General features: G+C 35.8%; 1 protein-coding gene across 1 annotated transcript in view; it reads left to right on the top strand.

Moving 5' to 3' along the window:
- RALGAPA1 (Ral GTPase activating protein, alpha subunit 1 (catalytic)) overlaps positions 1 to 13742 on the top strand; it is a gene marked incomplete at its 3' end in the record, with an annotated part of 204163 nt that overhangs the window by 24230 nt on the left and 166191 nt on the right. Inside the window, exons 2-3 of the mRNA XM_011999193.1 lie at positions 9807 to 9917; positions 10514 to 10563. Coding sequence (XP_011854583.1) covers positions 9807 to 9917; positions 10514 to 10563 — 161 coding nt within the window. The remainder of the gene's footprint in view (positions 1 to 9806; positions 9918 to 10513; positions 10564 to 13742) is intronic.

Raw genomic sequence — 13742 nt, 5'->3', positions numbered from 1 at the left:
ATTTCCGAGTATATAAAACCTCTTTTTACTTCTCTATAAAGTATTTGCATTGTGCAAAAACTTAATGTTTACAAAATGTCTGCCTATATTTGTTTTAGCCACTTTAGATTTTAAATTTCCAGATACCATATGTTTAATTATTTTCAGTATCCAAAAGAATGTCTTTGAGTGTTAGGGAAATGATTTAATGAATCAGGAAATTATCTGTTTTGGACATGTAGAACTAGATACAGAATATTGGCAGTACTGTTTTATTTTTTATTTATTTATTTACTTGTAGAGATAGGGTCTGGCTATATTGCCAGGCTGGTCTCAAATCCCTGGCCTCAAGCTATCCTCCCACTTCAACCTCCCAAAGTGTTGAGATTATGGGTGTGAACCACCATGCATGACCAGTAGTACTGTATTTTGATTACTCTCCTATTATCAGACTACTCAATTTTAAAAATGACATTATTTTGTATTCTATAATAATGGTATACTAATAGCTAGCTAGTCTTCAACTGCGTAAATGTGAAGGTAATGCATTTGCTTGCAACAAATATCAGTAACTTGATGATATAACAATGTGTAATATCTAGACATAGGGGGAAAAATTGCTTTTCTCAGTCTAATCTCCATGAGCTCTTCTGCTCCTTTTTATGTTAATTCTTTTCAAACTGCCCAAGAAGGTAAAGCTCTCAGATTCACTTAGCGAGGTAGGGTCTGGCAGATCTCACAAATTAGGATGTCAAGGGGTTGAATATTAGATGAGCTAAAAGGAATAGATCGACAAAAAAGGAAAAGAAACAAAGTCATACCTTTTAGCAGTCACTCCCCATTTCTCTTTACTTCCTGCCCGCACCAGCCATTAGATACTTTCCATCTCTATGATTGACTCTTCTGCATGTTTCATATAAATAAAATAAGAAATATATGGCCTTTTGTGTCTGGCTTCTTTCACTTAGCATAATGTTTTCAAAGTCCATCACATTGTAGCATATACTACTACTTCGTGCTTTGTATGGCTAGATAATATTCATTGTATGGATTATACCATATTTTGTCTGTCCATTCATCAATTGATGGACATTTGGGTTATTTCCACTGTTTGACCATTATGAATAATAATGTTCTGAACATTTTTGTGGGCATACATTTTCTTTCTTTTTCTTTTTTTGATAGAGATGAGACACTTTTGCCATGTTGCCCAGCCTGAGCTTATGTTTTCAATTCTTGGGTATATAATGTTCCAGGAATGGAATTGCTGGGTCATATGATAACTCTATATTTAACTTTTTAGGGACCTGCCACACTGTTTTCCAGAGTGGCATTATCATTTATATTCCTACCAGCAACGTACAAAGATTCAAATTTCCCCATATTGCCAACACTTGGTATTGTTTGTCTTTCTGATTATAGCTATCATAGTGGGTTGGAAGTAGTATCTCATTGTGGTTTTGCTTTGCATTTCCCTGATGGCTAATGATTTTTTCATTAGCTTACTGGCTATTCATATATCTTCTTAGGAGAAATATATATTCAAATCCTTTGATCATTAAAAAAAATTTTTTACAATTGTATTGTAAGAATTATTTCTATATTCTGGATACTAATGTTTTAAAATCAGGTATATAATTGGCAAATATTTTCTTGCATTCTGTAGGTTATTTTCTCATTTTCTTAATAATGTCCTCTGAAGCAAAAAGGTTTTGAATTTTGATGAAGTCAAATTTATTTTTTCTTTTGTTGCTTGTGCATTTAGTGTCGTATCTAAGAAAGAACTGACTGATTCAAGGTCATGTTTTATTCTGAGTTTTATAATTTTAGTTCTTACATTTAGGTTTTTGGTTTTTGATCCATTTTGAGTTAATTTTTCAAGTATAGTCTTCATTCTTTTCGACCATCTGTTGAAAAGACTTTTGAAGGGTACTGAACAACTCAATGAGGAAAAAAAAATCAACCATTTGTTAAAAATACTTTTTTTTTTCCCTCATTGAGTTGTTTGGTACCCTTGTCGATGATCAATTGATCATCAGTGTAAGGATTTATTTCTGAACTCTCATTGTTCTATTCATCTATATGTCTATCCTTATCCCAGTACCATACTCTGTTGATTAGTGTAGCTTTGTAGTAAGTTTTGAAATGAGAAAATGTCAGTTCTCCAGCATTGTTCGTGGTAGCTCATGCCTGTAATCTCAGGACTTTGGAAGTAGAGGTGAGAGGGTCACTTGAGTCCAGGAGTTTGAGACCAGCCTGGGCAACATGTGGCAACGCCTGTCTCTACAAAAAATTTAAAAAATGAGCCAGGTATGATGTCATACACTTGTAGTCCCAGTGATTCAGGAGGCTGAGGTGGGAAGATTGCTTGAGTCCGGGAGGTTGAGGCTGCAGTGAGCTGTGACTGCGCCACTGCGTTCCAGCCTAGGTAACGGAGTGAGACTCCATTTAAAAAAAAAAAAGACTATTTTGACTATTCTGGGTCACTTGCATTTTCTTTTGAATTTTAGGATTAACTTGTCAGTTTTTGCAAAAAACTATGTTAGGATTTTGGTAAAGAGTGCATTAAGGCTGGGTGCGGTAGCTCACACCTGTAATCCCAGCACTTTGGGAGGCCATGGTGGGCGGATCACCTGAGGTTAGGAGTTCAAGACCACCCTGGCCAACCTCGTCTCTACTAAAAATACAGAAATTAGCTGAGTGTGGTGGCAAATGCATGTAATCGCAGCTACTCAGGAGGCTGAGGCAGGAGAATCTCTTGAACCTGGAAGGCGGAGGTTGCAGTGAGCTGAGATCCTGCCACTGCACTCCAGCCTGAGCAACAGAATGATACTCTGTCTCAAAAAAAGAAAAAATAGAAAAAAAAAAAGAGTACATTGAATCTTTAGGTATATTTGGGGGCTGTTGCTATCTTAACAGCATTCAGTCTTAAACACAGAGAATGTCTCCATTTGTTTTAGTCTTTTTTTTTTTAGTAATGTTTTGTAAGTTTCCAGTATACAAGTCTTGTACTTCTTTTGTTAAATTTAAGTATTTTATTCTTTTTCATACTATTGTAAATGGAATTGTTTGCTTAATTTCAGTTTTGTGTTGTTCATTGCCAGTGTATAGAAATACAGTTGATTTTTCTTATTGATCTTGTATTCTGCAACCTAGTTGAGCTTGTTTGTCAGTATGATAGGATTTTTTGGTGCATTCCTTAGGATTTTCGATATCCAAGATCATGTCATTTATGAGTAGAGATAGTAATGCTTTGGACTTTACAATGTGTATGGCTTCTATTTCTGTTTCATGTGTAACTGTCTTGGCTAGAATTTATAGTATAATATTAAAAGTAACAAAAAGACATCCTTGTCTTGTTCATGCTTTTAGGGGTAAAGCTTTCAATCTTTTATCACTAAGTGTGATGTTACTTGTGACCTTTTCATAGATACCCTTTATCAGGTTAAGAAATACTGTTCTTTTCCTAGCTTTTTGAGTATCTTTAGGATGAAATGATGTTGGGTTTTGTCAGATGTTTTTTCTGTGTCTATTGAAACTATCATGTGAGTTTTGACCTTTATGTTAACATAAGGTGTTACAGTGATTGATTTTTGTATATTGAACCAACCTTGCCTTCTAGGATGAATGTCACTTAGTCATAGTGTGAATGTGTATGTGTGTGTGTGTATGCATATATATATAGCGCGCTAGATTCAGTTTTCTAGTATTTTGTCGAGGATTTTTACATTCATATTCATAGAGGATATTGGTCTGTATTTTTCTTGTAATGTTTTTGTCTGATCTTGGTATGAGAGTATTGACCTCATAGAATGAGCAGGAAGTATACTCTATTTTTTGGAAGAGTTGATAGGATTCACCCATAAGCCATTTGAGTCCAAGCTTTTCTTTGAAGTAGTTTTTTTCCCCCTCACTAATTCAATCTTCTCATTCATTGAAGGTTGTTTTAGCATTTCTATGTCTTCTTGAATCAGTTTTGGCGGTTTGTGGCTTTCTAGTAATTTGTTCATTTCATATAGGCTGTCTGATTTGCTAGCATACTTATAGTTGCTTATAGTATTCTCTTGATTTTTATTTCTGTAGGGTTGGTAGTAATGTGTTATATTCCAGTCCAGATTAGTGATTTGAATCTTATGTCTTTCTCATTTTGGACAGTCTAGCTAACAGTTTGTCAAGTTTGTTGAGTTTTTCAAAGAACCAATTTTTGTTTCAATGATTTTTTTTGTTTTTTTTTTTGTTTTTTGTTTTTTTTTTGGTCTCCATTTATGTCCTTTCTAATCTTTATTTCCTTCTTTGTGCTTTAGGATTAGTTTGCTCCTTATTTTTGTATGTATGTATGACCACACCTGGCTATTTTTAATTTCTTTGTGGAGATGGAGTCTCACTATGTTGCCCTGGCTGGTCTTGAACTGCCGGGCTCAATTGAGACTCCTGCCTTGGCCTCCCAAAGGGTTGGGATTATAGGCATGAACCAACGGGCCCAGCCAATGTTCTTACTTCCTAAGGTGGAACATTAGGTTGATTTTCAGATTTCTTTTTCATATAGCAATTTAAAGCTATAGATTTTTCTGTAAGCACTGCATTAGCTGGATGCCATAAGTTTTGGTATGTTGTATTTTCATTTACATTCATCTCAAAGATTTTCTAACTTCTCCTGTGACTTTTCTTTGACCAATTGGTTATTTAGTTGGGTATTGCTAAATTTCCACATATTTGTGAGTTTTCTTAATTTCCTTGTGTTATTGATTTCTAATTTCATTCCACTGTGGCCAGATAACATACTTTGTCTTCAGTCCTTTTAAGTTACTGAAGTTTATTTTATAGCCTTACATATGATCTATTTTGGATAGTATCCATGTGCATTTGAAAAGACTGTGTAATCCTTTGTTGTTGGATGGGCATTCAATAGATGTCTGTTAGATCTGGTTGCATTATAGTATTGTTTAGGTCTTCTATTTTCACTTCTGTCTTTTCTATTCATTATTGAAAGTAGAGTGTTGACTCTTAAAACCATCATTGAATTGTCCTGTATATTCCTTCAATTCTGTCAGTTTCTGCTTTGGGGTTGGGAGTTCTGTTGTTAAGTGCATGTATGTTCACAATTGTTATATCTTCTTAAAATATTAACCCTTTAACCATTACAAAATGTCCTTCTTCCCTAGTAATTTTTTTTTTTTTTTTTTTGAGACAGAGTCTAGCTCTGTTACCCAGGCTGGAATGCAGTGGTGCCATCTTGACTCAGTGCAACCTCTGCCTCCCGGGTTCAAGTGATTCTTCTGATTCAGCCTCCCGGGTAGCTGGAACTACAGGCGCCCACCACCACGCCCAGCTAATTTTTGTATTTTTAGTAGAGATGGGGTTTTACCGTGTTGGCCAGGATGGTCTCGATCTCTTAACCTCGTGATCCGCCCACCGCGGGATCCGCCCACCTCGGCCTCCTACAGTGCTGGATATAGGCATGAGCCACTGCGCCCAGCCTAATTTTGATCATTTTCATTAGCATTAGAAAGTACATAATTTGGCCGGGCGCTGTGGCTCAAGCCTGTAATCCCAGCACTGTGGGAGGCCGAGGCGGGCGGATCACGAGGTCAGGAGATCCAGACCATCCTGGCTAACACGGTGAAACCCTGTCTCTACTGAAAATAGAAAACATTAGCTGGGCGTGGTGGTGTGTGCCTGTAGTCCCAGCTACTCTGGGGGCTGAGGTAGGAGAATGGCGTGAACCCAGGAGGCGGAGCTTGCAGTGAGCCGAGATTGTGCCACTGCACTCCAGCCTGGGCGACAGAGCGAGACTCCGTCTCAAGGAAAAAAAAAAAAGAAAGTACATAATTTCCAGACTTTGTTAGCATGCCTTATGGGAAGGAAATCGAGAGACAATATTTTGGCTCCTAATATGTTGCAAAATCTTGAGTTGATTCATGTTTGCTTTTGTTGTGTTTTTTTCTGGTTTGCTTTGTTATTGTTCCCATTTTCTTTTTTCTCCTAGAACATTGTGTTTTTGAAACATTAATTTTAGGAAATTTAGAGGTAATTATAGCAGCCTATTTCTTTCTTTATTATCATTATTATTATTGCTATTTTTAGTGACAAGGTCTCCCCCTCTGTTGCCTAGACTGTAGTGCATTGGCTCAATCATAGCACACTGCAACTTAGCTTAAATTCCTAGGCTCAGGGAATTCCCCCACCTTAGTCTCCAGAGTTGCTGGGACTATAGGTACATGCCACCATACTTGGCTGATTTTTTAGTTTTGTAGAAATGGGGTCTCAATGTGTTGCCCAGGCTGGTCTCAAACTCCTGGCCTCCAACTCTCCCACTTCAGCCTCCTAAAGTACTGGGATTACAGATGTCAACCACCTTGCTCAGCCCAAGCCTGTTTTATTCTAATTTCATAATTCTTTAAACTATTCTGTGGGACGACTAGAACACCTTTCCTCTTTATTTCAGTTGTATGTCTTTTTATTTTGATATTTGATAAAATATATTTAACTAGTGTTTGATGACTATTATTCTTATAGGCAGATAACAGGTAAATATTTAGTATTCTTTTTTTTACAGATGTGTTACATTGGAGGCTGAATAGACCTAGGGTTCCTGTTGTTTAAATCTTGACTCTGCTTATGAACTAAGTTTCTTAGACTCTCTGTACCTAAATTTTCTCATCTGTAAAATGGAGATAATAATGGTACTAATTTTGTAGTATTGCTATGTAGATTATAGGAATTAGTTTCTGTAAAGTGCTGAGAATAGTGCGCATTGTTTAGAAAACATTCACTTTGTGTTAAGCATTATTATTTTGTCTAGTTCTGTGAAAAGTCACATAGGTAGTAAGTGTTACAAACAGGAATGAAATCTGGGTATTGTAATTCCAGTCAAGATGAGTCTGTGCTATTTTCCTGTCAGTAGGTTATGCAGTCTTTTCCAAGGTAAAAATTTCCATATTGTATGAACTGACTATAATAAAGTAAAAATAATTAATTTTGTTAGTAATAAAACACATTTGAGTACGTATTGTTTGCTCGGCATTGTGCCAATTTTTAGAAATCCTGAGGTAGACACAGTTTCTATTCTAAAGATGCTAGACTAGTCCTGGAAGAAAGACGATAAGACAGTCGAAACATTGTTCTTTCCATAAAAGATAAATGTACAGAATCCAAGGGAATAGAGAGGAAAGGCATCTATCCCTTTCCTTGTGGAATGACAGAACAAAAAAACAGTCTTGGAAAATCACATAGATAAAACATCACTAAAGAGTTACTATGCCAGGTGTTGTGACTCACACCTGTAATCCCCAACACTTTGAGACCAAGACAGGAGACCAGCCTGGGCAACATAACAAGACCCCATCTCTACAAAAGTTAGCTAGGTGTGGTGGGGAGGTACCTGGGTCCCAGGTACTTTTGGAGGCTGAGGTGGGAGGATTGCTTGAACTCAGGATGAGGCTGCAGTGAGTTGTAATCATGCCACTGCACTCTAGCCTGGGTGACAGAGTGAGACCCTGTCCCCTCCAAAAAAATTATAATGAATATTCATAGGATATGATAATGAAAGAGTTTAAAGTACTCTCTGTATGTTGTTACTATTTCACATTATTTTGAAATCTTCTGTTGAGCCTTAGTGCATTCTAAGAAATTAATTGATGTTTACCTTTAACTTGAGTTTATTTACAATGAATATTTCTTTATTTCCTTTCAAAAATCTTTTATTTTTTCAGTTGCCTTTTAAAATTATATTTTGAGGCTGGACGCGGTGGCTCACGCCTGTAATCGCAGCACTTTGGGAGACTGAGGTGGGCAGATCACTTGAAATCAGGCTGGCCAACATGGTGAAACCCCATCTCTGCTGAAAATATACAAATTAGCCGGGTGTGGTAGTGGGCACCTGTAATCTCAGCTACTCGGGAGTCTGAGACAGGAGAATCGCTTGAACCCTGGAGATGGAGGTTGCAGTTAGCCAAGATTGTACCACTTCACTACAGCCTGGGCCGCAGAGCAAGACACCATCTTAAAAAAATAAAACAGAAACAAAAAATTCTATTTTGTATTGTAAGAGAAGTAATGTGCTTTTTATAAACAGTTTAGAATAGTAGGAAGTATATAAAGTAGAATTTCTCCACTCTTTTTCACTAATGTTCTCCCTTACCCTGAAAATGAACTAAGCAACAATAAAACTAGTCATGCTCCCTAGAGGTAATGCTGCCTAGTTGTTTGGTATCTTCTATGCATAAATACATATACATATACATAAGTACATGGAAGCATATCTCAAGTCTACTTGTTTATTTTTATTAACATGTTCTAAGCTTTAGCCAAAATGAATTTTTTTTCTGGATACTATCATAGCTCACGTTTTTCTTTCTTTTTTTCATTAATAAGTTTTTATTGGTAGCACTTAAAAATGATTTCTTTTTGTTAACAAAATATATTATTACAATTAATTTCCCCATGTCATTTTATTTCTTAAAATGTGATTGCAAGGAAATTTAAAATCACATATGTAGCTAATATTTGTGGCTTGCATTATATTTCTAGGAGACAGTACTGATTTAGACAGATTGCTGGTTCTGCATTTGCTAATCTCTTCCAAGAAGGACCCAGAAGCTACAGTTCTCCAGTCTGGATCTCAGAGATTATGAGAGAACCAGGCCACTTTGACTTTTTTTTTTTTTTTTTAAAGCTTCATAGTAAATTATTTTTTATTTTTTAAAATTATACTTTAAGTTCTAGCGTATGTATGTATAACACGCAGGTTTGTTACGTATGTATACATACATACCTCACGTTTTTCTTCTTACTCCATGTATTTTTTATGCCTTGAATGTCCTTCCCATTCAACTCCACCACTTTATGTCTAGTGTTCTTCCTGTCCTTAAAAGTCTTTTCAGATATTATGTACTCTGTCAGGCCTTTTTTCTTTCCCCACCTTTGTGTTTTATTGAGCTTTGAAAGTACTTTTGTGTTTCTAAACTGCCATATACTTTGACATCTCACTTTTAGTACTAACACTTTCTACTGTTCATACAATTATTCGTTTAATTTTGCATGCTCTGCTCTTACTGACAGTTTCTTTAGAGCAGTACTGTCTGTGTTTAAGCTTTTTAATCCCTAAATACTTATTTACAAAGCCTATTGTTGGGTACCTATTTACTGAATAAATAGTTTCAGACATTATAAATTATTCTTTTTTCTTTTTCCCTGAGGTGGATTCTCACTCTGTCTCCCAGGCTAGAATGCAATGGTATGATCTTGGCTCACTGTAGCCTCTGCCTCCTGGGTTCAAGTGATTCTCATGCCTCAGCCTCCCAAGTAGCTGAGATTACAGGCGCACGCCAACACACCCAGCTGATTTTTGTATTTTTAGTAGAGATGAGGTTTCACCGTGTTGGCCAGGCTTGTCTCGAACTCCTGACCTCAGGTATCTGCCCGCCTCGGCCTCCCAAAGTGTTGGGATTACAGGCGTGAGCCACCGTGCCTGACCTTCAGATATCATAAATTATTATTCTGATTTTAAACTGTCTTGGAGAGAACGTTAGGAAAGCTGTAGCTATGAATTGCAAATAGAACCTAACTTTTTTTTTTTGTATGATTAATTATTTTGGATAAGTTTTTCTGAGCCATTGTTTTCTTGATCAGTTTTTAAAATTAAAACTAACATCTGCAAGGACTAAAGATTTAAGAATGAGGATATAGACATAGAAATACATATTGTAAATAATAGAATAGAATTTTAGGAGCAGTTCTTTGACTTTGAAGGAAACTTGTCGCTGAATATTTGCTAAACTTGATTTAACATACATGTAAATAATCAGTAAATTGTTTTTATTTTTCAGAGAATGCAGAATCTATTGATCTTAAACAGTTTTTCGACCAACATTTTTCACATATATACTATGTGTTCTTTGAAAATTTTGTGACTATTGAAGCTAGTCTTAAACAGAAAGGTAAGATACTAACATATATCTTGGCTTATGTTAATATTTCTAATAATTATCATAAACATAACTTAAAGACTCTTGGACATATTGTTTCATTTATTTTTGTCAGACAGCTTTTTGCTTTCCCTCTCACACTATTGTCATAGGGCTAGTGACCTGTATTTGAAAGACAACTAATGTGTTAGCATTACTATCCTTTTTACTTTACAATGGCTTTGAAGATTTACTTTTTCACTGGTCAGGTTGATTTGTTCCCTCATTTTGCCTTCTTTGGTTCTGCCCTAGGAGCATGTGACACGTTTGAGCGGTCGTTTTCATATTTTCATTTTCAGAGCTTATTTGAAGTGCTTTGTAATATGTCATGATTTGTTTCTAGACATAAATATGTAGAACCTAAATTTAATTACAGTACTCAATAGAGTAAAGAGAGTGACTATGATATTGTCTTCACAATGAATGGAGTATGCTTTAAACATTTTACTAGATAATTGCTGGGGAAAAAAAAAACCTTCATTCTTGAAATATTTTAAGTTCATTAAGTGATTGTTAACAATGAGGGCAAAATGATATGTTTTAAATGTTTTCTTATAAAAATGTTTTAGGTCACAAGTCTCAAAGAGAGGAATTGGATGCTATACTTTTTATTTTTGAGGTAAGTGCTTCTGAATCTAACTTTTCCCTTTTTCAGAAATAATTTTTGGAACATACAAAGGGATATATTTAAATTATAAAACATGTAATGAAACACTGTGAATTCGCCAGACTTTCTAAGAACTAAATCTAAGTTTTTAAAATATGCCTGACTGAATCCTATACTTTTTGAGGTACAATGTATTACTTTTTGGTGCAGATATAATTATGTTTTTATACATTTGACACCACAAAATTGGTATGATATTCAATGTGTTTGCAAACAATGAAACTTTTAATTTGTCAGAGGTTTAGTGAAATGGAAAACTTGTTTTTGTTTTAACTCCAAAACATTCTTACCTAAGAAGGTATATTACTGTAGCTTTTGTGTACCTAAGGGACTTATTGTTTTGGTTCACTGCTTTTCATTGCAAACTTGTTTAAAATAGTCTTAAATATTTTAAAAATTGTTATTTTACATTAGATTGGAGATGGGGCAAGTCTATAAATAAAAGTCAGGAAACATAGCTCATAGGTAAATGAACAAAATTTTGATGCTCTGCTAATTTTTTTTAAAAATATTTATCACACTCTTAAAAATTAAGACCCTTTCACCCCCCTTTTAAAATAACTCCTTGCTCTTTATTCTCTTTCAAAGTAAACAGATAAACAGTCATAGAAGTATTCTGATCTTCACTGAGAATTTCGAGACCTGTAGAAAGCCAGGAGTGGTGACTTGAGATGCTTAGAAAATAATTCGGAAATTAGTTTCTGAAGATGGAGCTATTCTGTCTGGTGCTAATTAAAGATAATTCACTCTTGGCTGTGTGTGGTGGTTCAGAGTAATCCCTGCACTTTGGGAGGCTGAGGCAGGAGGATCATTTGAGCTCAAGAGTTAGAGACCAGCCCGGGCAGCACAGCAAGACAGTCTCTACTAAAAATCAAAAAAGTTAGCCAGGCATGTTGGTGGCAGGTGCTTGTAGTGGTAGTGACTCAGGAGGCTGAGGTGGGAGGATCCCTTGAACCCAGGAGGTTGAAACTGTAGTGAACCGTGATTGTGCCACTGCACTCTTGGGCAAGAGAGTGAGACCCTGTCTCAAAAATAATAAGAATTCACTCTTTAGTATTTTGATATAATTTAGAAGAATTTGAATAACATCATTTACATGTCTCTTAGCCGTTGATTTAGTTAGAGGGGGAAAAAAAAGAATTTTTTCAAGAGTTCCCAACAGCAGTAACACTGATGTTAGTATCTGTTCTGCAGTTAATTTTCATTAGTCTTGACCCCTGAGGAATTTGATTATATTACTTCCTGAAGTGTTTGCATGAACTGTTCACAAGGGGAATATTGAAACATACATGCTTTGAGAAAGAGTAAAAATATCCACAGAGAAAGCAAGCTAATGATTCCTGGAAAGTATTCCTTCAAATGTTCATGCTTGCCTTAAATTCAGGAAACTGAGATGATTGCTTAGTTAATAGAAGTCCTTTTGGAGTATTTCTTATATGTAAAAATAACTATTTTTCTATATGTAATATATACTGATTATTTTTTATTCTTTACATAGAAATGTTTCTCTTTAATGGATCACTAAATTTTGCTAGAAAAAAGATCTGAGATACCAGATTTTCATCTTTTGAAAAAATCATTTAATTTTTGTGCTGACGTTCTTCTATTTATAGTAAGGGACCTCTACCTTTAGAAACTAAGGATGAAAAAGAAATCATAAATAAAGTGATTTCCTTTTTCTGGAACAAAAAGCATGATTATGTAATGTTAATAATATTATGGTAGAGGATTTATATTCTGTGCAGTTTAGGGCACATGTAATCTCTTTAACTTTTTATTTACCATATAAAAAGATATAAGGGGCTAAATCTAAAGTATAATTATTAGTCTTAATTTAGAAATGCTTTTGAATAGTTTACAAATTTGTCTTTTCAACTTTTCTATAATTTTATATCTTTCTATACAAAAATAAATATAATTATGCAGTTGTTGACCAGCTGTGGGAGACATAGGGAGGACAAAGGTAAAAGAGTTTATGTGTCTCGTGTGGGACCAGCATTTATCTGTGTAGAACTTTAAAATTTCTGTATCATCCTTTCATGTGGAGTTTACTAAAGAAGATGATATCAAAGAGAAGACAAGGAAGTATAAAATATGCATGTCATCCTTTGATCAGTATATTATCAAGGTAGAGGTTTTGGAAATAGGTGAATTGAATTTGGAACCTCTGTTCTTTCACTAACTTTGTAACCTAAGTGCACTACTTAACCCATTTCTTCATTTGTTGAATGAGATAAACAAACCCTCCTTTTGAATGATTGCAAGGATTAATGCAAGGTATATTAATTAATATATCATTATATAATAAAGTGCCTAGTGTTTGACGCTTATGAGCATTCATTTAATGGTGTTCTAAATAATAGTAAGAACAGCAATAACAACAAACACACAAAAATGTCACTCAGCAAGTGGATGAGTATTGAGAGCACTGTTTAGTAGTAAGGTAGCTCTTGATCGAGAATAATCCACACAGGTATAATATTAAGGGAAATAAAAGGCAGAGTTTTGAACATATTTGTGTAAAGATTTTATTACTAATTAATGGAAACCTATATATGTTAGCTTAACTATAGGGCTCCTAAAATTGTAAATCCTACTCTCTGTCCGGGTGCAGTGGCTCACACTTGTAATCCCAGCACTTTTGGAGGCCAAGGCAGGAGGATTGCTTGAGGCCAGAAGCTTGGGTACAGCCTGGACAACATAGTGATACTCCATCTCCACAAAAATAATAATAAAAAAAAATTGAGCTGGGCATGGTGGCACACACCTGTAGTCCTGTTTGGGAGGCCGAGATGAGTGAATCGCTTGAACCCATGAATTTGAGGCTACGGTGAATTATGATCACACCACTGCACTGCAGCCAGGGTGACAGGGTGAAACCCCCACCTCTTAAAAAAAATTTGCTCTCCGCCGGGCGCGGTGGCTCAAGCCTGTAATCCCAGCACTTTGGGAGGCCGAGACGGGCGGATCACAAGGTTAGGAGATCAAGACCATCCTGGCTAACACGGTGAAACCCCATCTCTACTAAAAAAATACCAAAAACTAGCCGGGCGAGGTGGCGGGCGCCTGTAGTCCCAGCTACTCAGGAGGCTGAGGCAGGAGAATGGCGTGAACCCGGGAGGCGGAGCTTG

This window comes from Mandrillus leucophaeus, unplaced genomic scaffold (genome assembly GCF_000951045.1).
Source record: "Mandrillus leucophaeus isolate KB7577 unplaced genomic scaffold, Mleu.le_1.0 Scaffold587, whole genome shotgun sequence".
NCBI classification, from domain to species: Eukaryota; Metazoa; Chordata; class Mammalia; order Primates; family Cercopithecidae; genus Mandrillus; species Mandrillus leucophaeus.
This window is presented reverse-complemented; position numbering and strand designations above follow the sequence as displayed.